Source organism: Salvelinus sp. IW2-2015, unplaced genomic scaffold, assembly GCF_002910315.2.
Source record: "Salvelinus sp. IW2-2015 unplaced genomic scaffold, ASM291031v2 Un_scaffold3739, whole genome shotgun sequence".
Classification (NCBI taxonomy): domain Eukaryota; kingdom Metazoa; phylum Chordata; class Actinopteri; order Salmoniformes; family Salmonidae; genus Salvelinus; species Salvelinus sp. IW2-2015.
The window spans coordinates 45,625-61,529 of NW_019945015.1; the positions used below are offsets into that span (position 1 = coordinate 45,625).

General features: G+C 45.8%; 1 protein-coding gene across 1 annotated transcript; it reads right to left on the reverse strand.

The window, feature by feature from the left end:
• Positions 1-2,879: 2,879 nt before the first annotated feature.
• LOC112076417 (protein kinase C-binding protein NELL2-like) lies at positions 2,880-15,058 on the reverse strand. The gene is made up of 4 exons (XM_070441310.1): positions 14,984-15,058; positions 14,597-14,755; positions 3,969-4,195; positions 2,880-3,019 (listed from the first exon to the last, which is right to left on the reverse strand). The coding sequence occupies exons 1-4, from the start codon at positions 15,056-15,058 to the stop codon at positions 2,956-2,958; spliced, it is 525 nt and encodes a 174-aa protein (XP_070297411.1). The 3' UTR covers positions 2,880-2,955.
• Positions 15,059-15,905: the final 847 nt, after the last annotated feature.

A 15,905-nucleotide genomic window follows, 5' to 3' on the forward strand; every position in this document is an offset into this window, starting at 1 on the left:
TCTGGGTACATTGACTTCCATAGAAAACCTAGGAGGCTCATGGTTCTCACCCCCTTCCATAGACTTACACAGTAATTATGATAACTTCCGGAGGACTTCCTCCAACCTATCAGAGCTCTTGCAGCATGAACTGACATGTTGTCCATCCAATCAAATGATCAGAGAATGAATCTAGTACTGAAAGTAGAAGCTACAGCTAGCTAGCACTGCAGTGCATAACATGTGGTGAGTAGTTGACTCAAAGAAATGTATTGCCACCGGGGCCCACCAGTGTAACTGCTTACTGACTGTACACTGTAACGTTACTGCATGATTGTAGTGGGTTTACTAACACTTTAGTTCTATTAACTATGTTGACTGTGACGTTGCTTTAGCTAATATGTTTTTGTTCACCTGATCACAAACAGCTGATGTGTTGTGCATTGAAGTCCACAAGCAAAGGGAAAAGGTGACAGAATGTGGCTGCTATGAAAGTGAACTGTGTTGACATGTGATCAGGGGTGTGTATTCATTCCACCGATTCTGTTGAAAAACATTTAGCAAACGGAACGAAACAGCAATAAACATACTTGAATTTGTCCAACTCTTGTTTGCAAGAGTTTRCATCAGCTAGATGCAGGCAAGAGTGTGCAAGGCAGTATTGAATGTGTCACTGTCTGTCCATGTGTCACTGTCTGTCACCTAAAATTTGTCTCTAGACCTGTGTGCACATTGTAAACATTGTAAACGTTCATTCATATGCTAGGTTGTATCAACCTCATGATGGGAATAGGGATATTAGAGTATCATGTAGTAGCCTAAACCTACTGCCGTTATATTGAACTGGGTGAATGGAATATGAATGACAGTCATCCAACATGCTGTCATAGAAATAAGGCCATCCTCGCTCATCTTAAACAGCACGACCACCACTGCCCTACACACACACACACACACACACACACACACACACACACACACACACACACACACACACACACACACACACACACACACACACACACACACACAACACACACACACACACACACACACAGTCAGTCAGTCAGTCAGTCAGTCAGTCAGTGCCAGTACTCCTCAGTGGGAGGTGGAATATGCCACCACCCCACGCTTGGTAGAAACTAAAGTTGACTTCAGATTTCAACCAGCAGCACCACCCTGTATCCCACTGCTGGCTCTGATCAGTCCTGGTCAGTCCCTGGATGGGAGAACGGATGCTGCTGGAAGTGGTGTTGGAGGGCCAATAGGAAGCCTCTTTCCTCTGGTCAAAAACAAATATCCCACTGCCCAAGGACATTGATTGGGGACATTGTCCTGTGTACGGTGCTGTCTTTCGGATGGGACGTTAAACAGGTGTCCCGGCTCTCTGTGGTCACTAAAGATCCCATGACACTTATCGTAAGAGTAGGGGTGTTAACCCTGGTGTCCTGGCTAAATTCCCAATCTGGCCTTCATACCATCATGACCACCTAATCATCACCAGCTTCTAATTGGCTCATTCATCCCCTCCTCTCCCTGTAACTTCTCCCCAGGTTGTTTCTGTAAATGAGAATGTGTTCAGTCAACTTACCTGGTTAATGAATACAATGCAATCTAGAGTGTTGCAGAAAAAGGCAATTACTGTGAATACGTCTTCTGAGGTAAAACAACATACAGTTCTGAAGTCAGAACGATGTCTGTTTCATACCCAGGCGGAGGGTAAAAAAGGCTGGTCTCTAAGGCGGCTTTGGGTCTATGGGCCTGCATCACAGTACGGTAAGATTGTGAATCAGAAAGCCATAGCAGATGCTAACAGAGGTTAGCGTTGGCGAGGCTATAATCTGCACAAGAGCCATTACTACAGTCTTAATGGCCTTAGAAAGTAGTGATGGTGGGGATGAGGGTGACAAAGCTGACACATATGGACCAGGCTTGATACTGTTCAGCACTGGAGGATTCAATCATTTCTGCCGTTTATCCACAATAATACTGTTGTGGATTAGAGAGTTAAACCAACAAATGGTCACCAGGGAGGAGAGGAGAGATAAATGTGGGCCAGCCTTGTCTATGGTGGCTGGTACTGAGATATTTCACACATATGGACTTACTCCAAGATGGGATTCAGATCTACTGCACACAGATAACTTATGAGAGAGAGGGAGAGAGAGAGAGAGAGAACGAGAGAGGGAGAGGAGAGAGAGAGAGAGAGAGAGAGAGAGAGAGAGAGAGAGAAGAGAGAGAGAGAGAGAGAGGAGAGAGAGAGAGAGAGAGAAAAAAAAGAGCAAGAGAGATATTCAGGGGTTATGGAGAGAAAAATATGTGATGGAAAGAAAGAGAGATAACAGCGTTAAGTAAACAGCAGTGGATCAGTTTGTAGCGGCACGTGACATGCAGTGATACGCATATTAACACGCAAAGAGCTTTTTATGGCAGCCTCCCCCTCAGCTCAGCTCCATAGGGAAGGAGTGGAATTCTAAAACATACCGACTCGCATACAGAGAGGGAAAACCGGCCCCTGTTTTAATGGACATCTTTATTTCATCAATACACGATACCAAGCCATCAAATAAATTCAATTAAACCCTGAACAAACAGAAGTCCATAATACAGAAACAAACACAAAACTGACGTACACAGAAAAGGAGTGGAGAAAGTCCAGAACATTACTCTTCACAAATACCAGGTTCCTTTTTTTCAAAATGAAAGACGGGCAGAAAGGGGTGAACACTGAATACAGCTACTTCTTTAGGTTTCTTTACACAATCAGAAGAAATGACTTTATTTCACAACATGTTACCATCCAATAGTTGTCGATGGGTACCAAGGGTTGGAGTTGGGCTGGCAGGCATCCATCCACTTGGAAGGTGGGTTCAGGGTGGTATTTGGTATAAGATGTTGAAGGTTTGGGGAAGGGGTTTCAGTTCTTATTAAAGGTGAGACTGTACAAAGATAGATGCCTTGTAGAGCTCTCTCTCACTATCTTTTCTGTCTGAGCCAGACTAAAGGCACAGGGGTCCACTGAACAACAGACGTGTCCGTTCTAGAGAGAGAGAGAGAGAGAGAGAGAGAGAGAGAGAGGAGAGAGAGAGATGAAAGGGAAGAGAAGCTGTCACTCAATGCAAGGAGCATTCAATTGCAGTGTGTGTGAGTGTGTGAGTGTGTGTGTCTGGGTTGGTTGGTTCTTCTATCCTTGTGGGGACCTAACATCCCCAGAAGTCCCCACAAGGATAGAAGAACATAATGTGTGTGTGTGACTGCGAGTGTGTGTGTGTGCTTCCTTAGTCCTTAGACTCAGGTTGTCGTTCCTGTCTGAAAGAACTTGGACGTTCTATGTCTCTAGCTAGTTCCTCCAACACAGACAGAGGGAGCAAAGAGGAGGAGTGTCACATACCTTGCGCCTGGCAACTCATTGTGTGTGTGTGTTGTGTTGGTCCTTCTATCCTCATGTGTGTGCATGTGTGTGTGAGTGAGTGTGTGTGCTTCCTCTGTCATTCAGCACTCCTGTCTAAAAAGGAAGATGGATTGTTATTTCAACTGACTCGGGTTGTTGTGTCCTGTCTGAAAGGGTTTTTGTTCACCTACACCCCTTTCTGGAAGTGTCTGTCTTTGTCAGGCTCCCACTCTGGGCGTAAATGAGTATGTGTTGTGTGTGTGTGTGTGTGTGTGTGTGTGTGTGGTGTGTGTGTGTGTGTGTGTGTGTGTGTGTGTGTGTGTGTGTGTGTGTGTGTGTTGCGTGTGTGCGTGCGTGCGTGCGTGCGTGCGTGCGTGCGTGCGTGCGTGCGTGCGTGCGTGCGTGCGTGCGTGCGTGCGTGCGTGCGTGCGTGGTGCGTGCGTGCGTGCGAGGTCCCACTGTGTGTGTAAATGTGTGTCGGTGTATCTGTCTGTCTGTATAAGTCCATTCATCAGGATGTGTGAGTGCATACAGTATATCAGTGTGTGTTTGTCTCCCACTGTCTGTGTGTGTATTCCCATGATCCTCTCTGTCTCACCTTGCACTGGCAGAGGGTGCATTCTGTTCTGTGTTTGGTCCAGGCGGCTCGCTGAAGCGCGTCAGTCCGTTCTCGTCCACACACGTCTTGGTGATGTCGTTACGGACGGTGTCAGCCTGGCAGGGGGTCGGCGACGCAGCGCGGGCAGCACTGCCCCTCGGGCACCTGGGTAAACTCACAGTCCACCACAGGAGGGCAGGACACGGGCAGCAGTCCACCTCTCCACTCTGGGACAAAACAAGAACAATCAATCTTTATTGTCCATTTTATTTTAAAGCACCGCAACTTCAACCCAAGGGAGACAAAAACATCTCATCACAGTCTCTCAGCTATGACCTCTCTCTAACGTCTTCACCAAGTCAGAAACTACAGCCTCCCCATTCTCATCAACAGTCTCTCCAGCCATGACCTCCTCTCTACCGTCTTCACAAAGTAGAAACTACAGCCTCCCATCTCATCAACAGTCTCCAGATATGACCTCCTCTCTACAGTCTTCACAAGTCAGAAACTACAGCCCTCCCATCTCATCAACAGTCTCTCCAGCTATGACCTCTCTCTACAGTCTTCACAAGTCAGAAACTACAGCCCTCCCATCTCATCAACAGTCTCTCCAGATATGTCCTCTTCTCAGTCTTCACAAGTCAGAAACTAGCGCCTCCCGTCTCATCAACAGTCTCTCCCAGATATGACCTCCTCTCTACAGTCTTCACAAGTCAGAAACTACAGCCCTCCCATCTCATCAACAGTCTCTCCAGCCATGACCTCCTCTCTACAGTCTTCACAAGTCAGAAACTACAGCCCTCCATCTCATCAACAGTCTCTCCAGATATGACCTCCTCTCTACAGTCTTCACAAGTCAGAAACTACAGCCCTCCGTCTCATCAACAGTCTCTCCAGCTATGACCTCTCTCTACTACCGTCTTCACAAGTCAGAAACTACAGCCCTCCCGTCTTCATCAACAGTCTCCAGATATGACCTCCTCTCTACCGTCTTCACAAGTCAGAAACTACAGCCCTCCCGTCTCATCAACAGTCTCTCCAGATATGACCTCCTCTCTACAGTCTTCACAAGTCAGAAATACAGCTCCCATCTCATCAACAGTCTCTCCAGATATGACCTCCTCTCTACCGTCTTCACAAGTCAGAAACTACAGCCCTCCCGTCTCATCAACAGTCTCTCCAGCTATGACTCCTCTCTACCGTCTTCACAAGTCAGAAACTACAACCCTCCATCTCATCAACAGTCTCTCCCAGCTATGACCTCTCTCTACCGTCTTCACAAGTCAGAAACTACAGCCCTCCCATCTCATCAACAGTCTCTCCAGATATGACCCTCCTCTCTACAGTCTTCACAAGTCAGAAACTACAGCTCCCCTCTCATCAACAGTCTCTCCAGCTATGACCTCCTCTCTACAGTCTTCACAAGTCAGAAACTACAGCCTCCCATCTCATCAACAGTCTCTCCGCTATGACCTCCTCTACAGTCTTACAAGTCAGAAACTACAGCCCTCATCTCATCAACAGTCTTCCAGCTATGACCTCCTCTCTACAGTCTTCACAAGTCAGAAACTACAGCCCTCCCATCTCAGAACCCTCTGTTGCCTTCCAGTCTCCCCCACACATCACCCAGCTCCTCCCATGCCTTTCCCCTGCCTCACTCCATTTGGACTGCCCTGGGTAAAGGCCACAGACCTCAGTGGAATACTGATCAGCTGAAACACAGTTAGACCTGCATACAGTAACAGATAGACTGCTACAGTAACGTTAGGCCTGCTACAGTAACAGACCTGCTACAGTAAAGTTAGGCTTGCTACAGTAACAGTTAGACCTGCTAAGGTAACAGACCTGCTACAGTAACAGTTAGACTGCTACAGTAACAGTTAGGCTTGCTACAGTAACAGACCTGCTACAGTAACTGACCTGCTACAGTAACAGTTGGACCTGTTACAGTGGCAGTTAGGCCTGCTACAGTAAAAGTTAGACCTGCTACAGTAACAGTTAGACCTGCTACAGTAACAGTTAGGCCTGCTACAGTAACATACCTGCTAAGTGGCAGTTAGACCTGCTACAGTAACAGTTAGACCTGCTACAGTAACAGTTGGACCTGCTACAGTAACTGACCTGCTCAGTAACAGTTAGACCTGCTAAGTAACAGTTAGACCTGCTACAGTAACAGTTAGACCTGCTACAGTAACTGTTAGGCCTGCTACAGTAACTGACCTGCTACAGTAACAGTTAGACCTGCTACAGTAACAGACCAGCTACAGTAACAGTTGGACCTGCTAAGTAACAGACCAGCTACAGTAACAGTTGGACCTGCTACAGTAACAGTTAGGCCTGCTACAGTAACTGACCTGCTACATACAAGTAAAAGTTAGACCTGAACAGTAAAAAGTTAGACCTGCTACGTAACAGTTAGACAGCTACAGTAACAGTTGGACCTGCTACAGTACGTTGGACGCTGCTACAGTAACAGTTGGACCTGCTACAGTAACTGACTTGCTACAGTAACAGTTAGACCTGCTACAGTAACAGACCAGCTACAGTAACAGTTGGACCTGCTACAGTAACAGTTGGACCTGCTACAGTAACTGACCTGCTACAGTAACAGTTAGACCTGCTACAGTAACAGACCTGCTACAGTAACAGTTAGGCCTGCTACAGTAACAGACCTGCTACATTAACAGTTCGGCTGCTACATTAACAGTTCGGCTGCTCAGTAACAGTTAGACTGCTACAGTAACAGTTAGACCTGCTACAGTAACAGTTAGACCTGCTACAGTAACTGACCTGCTACCGTAACAGTTAGGCCTGCTACAGTAACAGACCTGCTACGTAACAGACCTGCTCAGTAGACAACACATACAGTAAGCAATGCCGAGAGTACCTCTCTCTCTCTCTCTCTCTCTCTCTCTCTTCTCTTCTCTCTCTCTCTCTTCTCCTCTCTCTCTCCTCTCTCTCTCTCTCTTCTCTCTCTCTTCTTCTCTCTCTTCTCTCTCTCTCTCTCTCTCTCAACAATGCGTTGTTCTCATGTTTCCCCCCAGAGATTATTGATGAGCCCTTAATTTAATTGAAAGTGTGATGTTTAAAAGATGAATCTGTCTGGCAGATGGCTGACACCTCACTATGTGTTAATGTGCAGTTAGCAACATGACAGAGAGAGAGAGCGAGGAGAGAAAAAGAGAAAGTGAGTGCGAGCGAGAGAGGAAGAGCGAGGAAGAGAGAGTATATGTCTTGTGTGTGTGATCTCTCTTCTCTGTGTGCGTGTGTGCGTGCGTGCGTGCGTGCGTGTGTTTGATAGATCCATATCCCTTATCACCAAGTCACATCTCAAACTACCCTGAAACTGTTTTCTATTCATGATTAATGATATGCCTCATTTAGCAGCAGCACAGATATTAAAATGCAAATTACTATTGGAGAAGAAATATAACACTACCTCAATTTCATTGCTTGTCCTTTTGTTGCAATCAACATTTAATAGTAATATTTTTGTCGGGGGCGGGAGGGAGAAAGCGATAAGCTCAAGCTTTATTCTCTACAAGAACAGCATGATAACCAATGTAGCTCTGATGTAAAGTATCAAGTCTGTTGTACTATCTAGAAAGTTCTTCCAGTCTCTCCAGGTCTTCTCTCTTCTATCCCATCCTCCACTCCCTTCTCCTCTCTTCCTCTCTCTTCTATCCCATCCTCACTCCCTTCTCCACTCCTCTCTCACTCCTCTCTCTCTTCTCTCTTCTATCCCATCTCACTCCTTTCCATCCCTTCTCCTCTCTTCTCCTCGCTTTTATCCCATCCTCCACTCCCTCTCCACTCCACTCCCTTCTCCACTCCATCCTCCACTCTTCTCCTCTCTTCTCTCCCATCCTCCTCTCTCTCTCTTCTCTCTCTTTCTCTCCACTCCCTTCTCCACTCCCTTCTCCTCTCTTCTCTCCAGGTCTTCTCTCTGAGCCACAGAGAAATGGGTCAGTCTTTCCCATCCTCCACTCTCTCTCTTCTATCTCTTTCTCTCCACTCCCTTCTCCACTCCCTCTCCACTCCCTTCTCCTCTTCTTCTCTCTTCTATCCCATCCTCCACTCCCTTCTCCACTCCCTTCTCTCTCTTTCTCCTCGCTTTTATCCCATCCTCCACTCCCTCTCCACTCCACTCCCTTCTCCACTCCATCCTCCACTCTTTCTCTCTTCTTCTCTCCATCCTCCTCTCTCTCTCTTCTCTCTCTTTCTCTCCACTCCCTTCTCCACTCCCTTCTCCTCTCTTCTCTCCAGGTCTTCTCTCTGAGCCACAGAGAAATGGGTCAGTCTTTTCCCATCCTCACAGCTCTCGTTTTCTATCTCTTTCTCTCCACTCCCTTCTCCTCTCTTCTCCCTTTCTCCCCCCTCCTACCCAGTACAACATAACAGATGCAGTGCTGACTGGGTTGTTATGTCTCTACGGCTTCCTGGTTCACAAAGGATAAAGCACTTACAAATCTCATTACACCGACAAACGCACACACACACACACACACACACACAATGAGTTACCAGGCGCAAGGTATTTCACATCCTTTTCTTTGCGTTGTCTCTCTGCCTGTGTTGGAGGAGTTAGAGACAGAACGTCCAAGGCTGAATGAAACAGCTGGAGGTATGCGTCACGGTGCAGCTGATTGGCTCCCGGAACTGTGAGTTGGAGGGAGAACCGACTGTCTCAGCTCAGCAGCTTCCAGTCTTCAGACCAGCTTTTATGTCTCCTTACAATCGGTGTGTGTGTGTTTTTGAATGAACTTTTCGTTATGCTGTTTAACAGAATATATTTAAGCAATAAGGCCTGAGGAGGTGTGGTATACGGCCAATATACCACGGCTAAGGGCTGCTCTGGATACATCCCTTAGCTGTGGTATATTGGCCATAAACTAAAAACACCCAAGGTGCCTTATTGCTACTATAAACTGGTTACCAAAAATAATTACTTTTATAATAATTAGTTTATGTTTTGTCATACCCGTGGTATACGGTCTGATATACCATGGCTGTAAGCAATCAGCATTCAGGGCTCGAACCACCCAGTTTATAAATGTAGCTATATAATCCAAACCATTTGGACAAAGACATTCTTCATCAGAGCCCCACAACTTGGTTGAGAATGTGTTTGCAGATGAAGTGAACTATCCGTGGGAGCATCTTGAGGTGATCTAAATGCAATAGAAGTCACTACAGTCCCTGGTTCAAAATCCAGGATGTATCACATACGGCCGTGATTGGGAGTCCCATAGAGTGGCGMACATTTGGCCCAGCGTCGTCCGGTTTTGGCCGGGGTAGGACGTCATTGTAAATAAGAATTTGTTCTTAACTGACTTGCCTAGTTAAATAAAGGTTCAATGTAACATTTAAATGTGACGTGAGCCCTCAGAGAATGGATGGTTTAGCTAGGCTGAGAGGGAATGGAAGAACACACCTAGAGGTTTAGACTCCAGCTGCTGAGAAGGAAAGGCTAGGTTTCTAACTCTCTCTCTCTCTGTGTCTCTCTCTCTCTGTGTCTCTCTCTCTCTGTGTCTCTCTCTTCTCTCTGTGTCTCTCTCTCTCTGTGTCTCTACCTCTCTGTGTCTCTACTCTCTGTGTCTCTACGCTCTCTGTGTCTCTACCTCTCTGTGTCTCTACCTCTCTGTGTCTCTCTCTCTCTGTGTCTCTCTCTCTCTGTGTCTCTCTCTCTCTGTGTCTCTCTCTCTCTGTGTTCTTCTCTCTGTGTCTCTACCTCTCTGTGTCTCTACCTCTCTGTGTCTCTCTCTCTCTCTGTCTTCTCTCTCTCTGTGTCTCTCTCTCTCTCTGTCTCTTCTCTCTCTCTCTCTCTCTGTGTCTCTCTCTCTCTCTGTGCTCTACCTCTTGTGTCCTCTACCTCTCTGTGTCTCTACCCTCTGTGTCTTCTACCTCTCTGTGTCTCTCTGTGAGATATTTATTATTTATTCTATTTCTACTAAGGGCTGTTCTTGTCTTCATTGTTGTCTACATTGTTGTAAACATTGTTGTCTACATTTTTGTCTACATTGTTGACTAAATTGTTGTCTACATGGTTGTCTACATGTGTAAACATTGTTGTCTACATTGTTGTCTACATTGTTGTATATATTGTTGTCTACATTGTTGTAAACATTGTTGTCTACATTGTTGTATATATTGTTGTAAACATTGTTGTCTACATTGTTGTCTACATTGTTGTAAACATTGTTGTCTACATTGTTGTAAACATTGTTGTCTACATTGTTGTCTACATTGTTGTATATATTGTTGTCTACATTGTTGTAAACATTGTTGTCTACATTGTTGTCTACATTGTTGTCTACATTGTTGTCTACATTGTTGTAAACATTGTTGTAAACATTGTTGTCTACATTGTTGTCTACATTGTTATCTACATTGTTGTATACATTGTTGGAAACATTGTTGGAAACATTGTTGCTTTGCAATATTGATGCAACGGTTTTCATGCCAATAAAGCAGCTTGAGTTTGAGAGAGAGAGAAAGACAGAGAGAAAGGCAGAGAGAGCCAGAGAAAGGCAGAGAGAGAGAAATGAGAAAGAGAGACAGAAAGAGAGAGAGATGCAGAAAGACAGAGAGGCAGGCTTGGCACCGGTCGATAGCACAGAGAGATTTACTGCCATATGTTCGCTGAACTTTTATGATTCAATTGGGATTGGTAGACTTTAAGCCCTTGTCTCACGACAACAAGACAGAAGCATCCAGTCCAGTACAGTCTGTATAACCACAGCACTGACGCACTCAGGCTTCTCAAGAGCCACATTCTGGGTCTACCTCTTTCTCCTCCATACAGTATGTCACTGAAAACTAATCAGTGTCTACTCTGCTGGCACTGGGCCTGCTGAGGTTCATATACTGGCATATACTAGCCTAACCCTAACCCTAACCTAACCCTAACCCTGCAGTACCGAAATCTGGGCCATATGATATTTCAAAAGACAGAGATTCTCTAGCTGGTGGGGTAGTTGGGCAAATGCTCTACTAGCCTGGTCTGAACACTACTGGTCTGGTCTGAACACTACTAGCCTGGTCAGAACATTACTAGTCTGGTCTGAAGACTACTAGCCTGGTCTGAACACTACTAGCCTGGTCTGAACACAACTAGTCTAGTCTGAACACAACTAGTCTAGTCTGAACACAACTAGTCTGGTCTGAACACAACTAGTCTGGTCTGAAGACTACTAGCCTGGTCTGAACACTACTAGTCTGGTCTGAACACTACTAGCCTGGTCTGAAACAACTAGTCTGGTCTGAACACTAACTAGCCCGGTCTGAACACTACTAGTCTGGTCTGAACACTACTAGTCTGGTCTGAACACTACTAGCCTGGTCTGAACACTACTAGCCCGTCTGACAACTATAGTCTGGTCTGAACACTACTAGCCTGGTCTGAACACTACTAGTCTGGTCTGAACACTACTAGCCTGATCTGACACTACTAGCCTGGTCTGAACACTACTAGTCTGGTCTGAACACTACTAGTCTGGTCTAAAACTACTAGCCTGGTCTGAACACTACTAGTCTGGTCTGAACACTACTAGTCTGGTCTGAACACTACTATCCGTCTGAACACAACTAGTCTGGTCTGAACACAACTAGTCTGGTCTGAACACACTAGTCTGGTCTGAACACAACTAGTTTGGTCTGAACACAACTAGCCTGGTCTGAACACTACTAGTCTGGTCTGAACACTACTAGACTGGTCTGAACACTACTAGTCTGGTCTGAACACTACTAGCCTGGTCTGAACACAACTAGTCTGGTCTGAACACTACTAGTCTGGTCTGAAACAGTACTAGTCTGGTCTGAACACTACTAGCCCGGTCTGAACACTACTAGTCTGGTCTGAACACTACTAGTCTGGTCTGAACACAACTAGTGCTGTCTGAACACTACTAGTCTGGTCTGAAAACTACATAGCCTGGTCTGAACACAACTAGTCTGGTCTGAAACTACTAGTCTGTCTGAACACTACTAGCCTGGTCTGAACACTACTAGCCTGGTCTGAACACTACTAGTCTGGTCTGAACACTACTAGCCTGGTCTGAACACTACTAGCCTGGTCTGAACATTACTAGTCTGGTCTGAACACTACTAGCCTGGTCTGAAACTACTAGCCTGGTCTGAACACTACTAGCCTGTTCTGAACACTACTAGCCTTTTCTGAACACTACTAGTCTGGTCTGAACAGTACTAGCCTGGTCTGAAGACTACTAGTCTGGTCTGAACACTACTACGCTGGTCTGAACACAACTAGTCTGGTCTGAACACTACTAGTCTGGTCTGAACACTACCATTCTGGTCTGAACACAACTAGTCAGGTCTGAACACTACTAGCCTGGTCTGAACATTACTAGTCTGGTCTGAACACTACTAGTCTGGTCTGAACACTACCAGCCTGGTCTGAACATTACTAGTCTGGTCTGAACACTACTAGTCTGGTCTGAACACTACTAGTCTGGTCTGAACACTAGTAGTCTGGTCTGAACACTACTAGCCTGGTCTGAACACAACTAGTCTGGTCTGAACACTACTAGCCCGGTCTGAACACTTACTAGTCCGGTCTGAACACTACTAGTCGGGCGGTCTGAACACTACTAGTCTGGTCTGAACACTACTAGTCTGGTCTGAACACTACTAGTCTGGTCTGAACACTACTAGTCTGGTCTGAACACTATAGTCTGGTCTGAACACTACTAGCCCGGTCTGAAAACTACAAACCTGTCTGAACATTACTAGTCTGGTCTGAAAACTACTAGCCTCAGGCTTGTGGGCTACATTCATTTCCATCCCTTCCATCACTACCCCAGTAACTCAGTAGTACTGGTACTATCGCTCCACTACCGCAGTAACTCAGTATGTACAGTACTATCCTCCCTACCCAGTAACTCAGTATGTACTGGTACTATCCTCCACTACCCAGTAACTCAGTATGTACTGGTATATCCTCCACTACCCCGTAACTCAGTATGTACTGGTACTATCTCCACTACCCAGTAACTCAGTATGTACTGGTACTATCCTCCACTACCCAGTAACTCAGTATGTACGGTACTATCCTCCACTACCCAGTAACTCAGTAATGTACTTGGTACTATCCTCCACTACCCAGTAACTCAGTAATGTACGGTACTATCCTCCACTACCCAGTAACTCAGTATGTACTGGTACTATCCCATTCCACTACCCCAGTAACTCAGTATGTACGGTACTATCCTCCACTACCCAGTAACTCAGTATGTACTGGTACTATCCTCCACTACCCCAGTAACTCAGTATGTAGTACTATCCTCCACTACCCCAGTAACTCAGTATGTACAGTACTATCCTCCACTAGCCCAGTAACTCAGTATGTACTGGTACTATCCTCCACTACCCCAGTAACTCAGTATGTACGGTACTATCCTCCACTACCCCAGTAACTCAGTATGTACGGTACTATCCTCCACTCCCACCCAGTAACTCAGTATGTACTGTACTATCCTCCACTACCCCAGTAACTCAGTATGTACTGGTACTATCCTCCAGCTACCCCAGTAACTCAGTATGTACTGGTACTATCCTCCACTACTAGTAACTCAGTATAGTACTGGTACTATCATCTCACTACCCCAGTAACTCAGTATGTACACGGTACTAATCCTCCGCTCCCATAAAATAATATAGTAACCAGTATGTACTGGTACTATCCTCCATACTCCAGTAACTCAGTATGTACTGGTACTATCCGCTCGCAGCTACCCAGTAACTCAGTATGTACAGTACTTATCCTCCACTACCGAGTAACAGTATGTAGCTGGTACTATCCTCCACTACCCCGAGTAACTCAAGTAGTAGTAGCTCGGTACTAATCCTGCCACTACCCCAGTAACTCAGTATGTACAAGTAACTATCCTGCCAGCTACCGCAGTAAACTCAGTAATGTACTGGTACTATCTCCACTACCCCAGTAACTCAGTATGTACAGTACTATCCCTCCACTACCCCAGTAACTCAGTATGTAACTGGTACTATCCTCCAGCTAGGCCCCAGTAATCTCAGTATGTACTGGTACTATCCTCCACTACCCCAGTAACTCATAGTATGTACGGTACTATCCTCCACTAACTGCAGTAATCAGTAATGTACTGGTACTATCCTCCACTACCCCAGTAACTCAGTATGTCTGGTACTATCCTACCACTACGCCCAGTAATCTCAGTATGTACTGGTACTATCCTCCATAATCAACCCAGTAACTCATGTATCTACAGTACTATCCTCCACTACCCCAGTAACTCAGTATGTACTGAGTACTATCTCCAACTACCCCAGTAACTCAGTATGTAACTGGTACTATCCTCCACTACCCAGTAAACTCAGTATGTACGGTACTATCCTCACTACCCCACATCTCTCTACAGTGTCTGCATGTCAACTCATATTTACTGGTACTATCCTTCCACTACACCACATCTCTCTACAGTGTCTGTCCATGTCAACTCAGTATTTACTGGTACTATCCTCCAACTACCCCACATCTCTCTACAGTGTTCTGTCATGCCAACTCAGTATTTACTTGTACTATCCTCCACTACCCCACATCTCATCTACAGTGTCTGTCCATGCCAACTCACCAGACACTGGCACTGCTGGCAGTTCTCCACCCAGGTGTCTCCACTGCTGATATGTAATGAGTCTGTTCTGGTGCAGACACTGGCTGCTGAGGCCGGGGTTACACTCTGGACAGCCAGAAGCAGGTCGGCAGTGGTGGACTCAACAGTCACACCACCATCCTACGACACATCACCAGACCAGACTGTAGGGGGAGGGGTGAGAGAGAGCGGAGCGAGAGTGAGAGAAGTGAGTCAGACTAAGCTTTTCCTTTCAGATCTATATTTTAACATGTTACATTTAGCATTAGATTATAACATAGCCAATATAGAACTCTGATTGGCCAAACTCTTTTTTACAAAAGACTCCAATTCCATGATTCCCCAGGAGTTCTACAGTACATCACTCACCTGGCAGGAGCAAACGGAGCACCTGTCGTTGTCCAGCACCCAGATCTGCCCGTTGGTGTTTGTGCTTGTTGTCATGGTTACAGTCACCGGTTGCAGTTCTTGCCGTGAGGACACCTGCAGTCGTAGCCTCCGTCCACGTTGAAACACACCGTATCGTTAGCAGCAGGCTGTGTCTTTCTGTGCACACTCATCTATATCATGCCAGAGAGGAGGGACGCAGACAAACCACAGGTTAGTGTATGAAGGATGGGACAGACATACTAAACAGGTTAGTGTAGAAGGAGAGGGACAGAGCAGACTGTATGGTTAGTGTATGATGAAGGATGGACAGACAAGACTGTAGTTAGGATGAAGGATGGACAGACAGACGAAAAAAAAAAGGAATAAAAAAAAAAAAAAAATTATAGTTAGTGTTGAGGAGGAGGGCAGACAGTACTGTAGGTAAGTGTAGAAGAAGGAGGGACAGACCTGTAGGTTAGTGGAATGAAGGAGGAGGGACGACAGAGCTACAGGTTAGTGATGAAGGAGGAAGGGACAGAATACTAAGGCAGGTTAGTGAATGAAGTAGGAAGGGACAGAACAGACTATAGGTTATGTGTAATGAAGGAGGAGGGACAGACAGACTGTAGGTTAGTGTCATGAAGGATGGACAGACAGACTATAAGGTTATGTGTTATGAAGGAGGAGGGACAGACAGACTAACAGGTTAAGTGTATGAAGGAGGAGGGAACAGAGCAGAACTACAGGTTAGTGGATGAAGGATAGACAGACAGATATAGGTTTAGTGGATGAAGGATGGACAGACAGACTGTAGGTTAGTGTATGAAGGGGAGGACAGACACGACTACTAGGTTAGTGTATGAAGGAGGAGGGCACACAGTACTGATAGTTAGTGTATGAAGGAGGAGGGACATAAAAAACC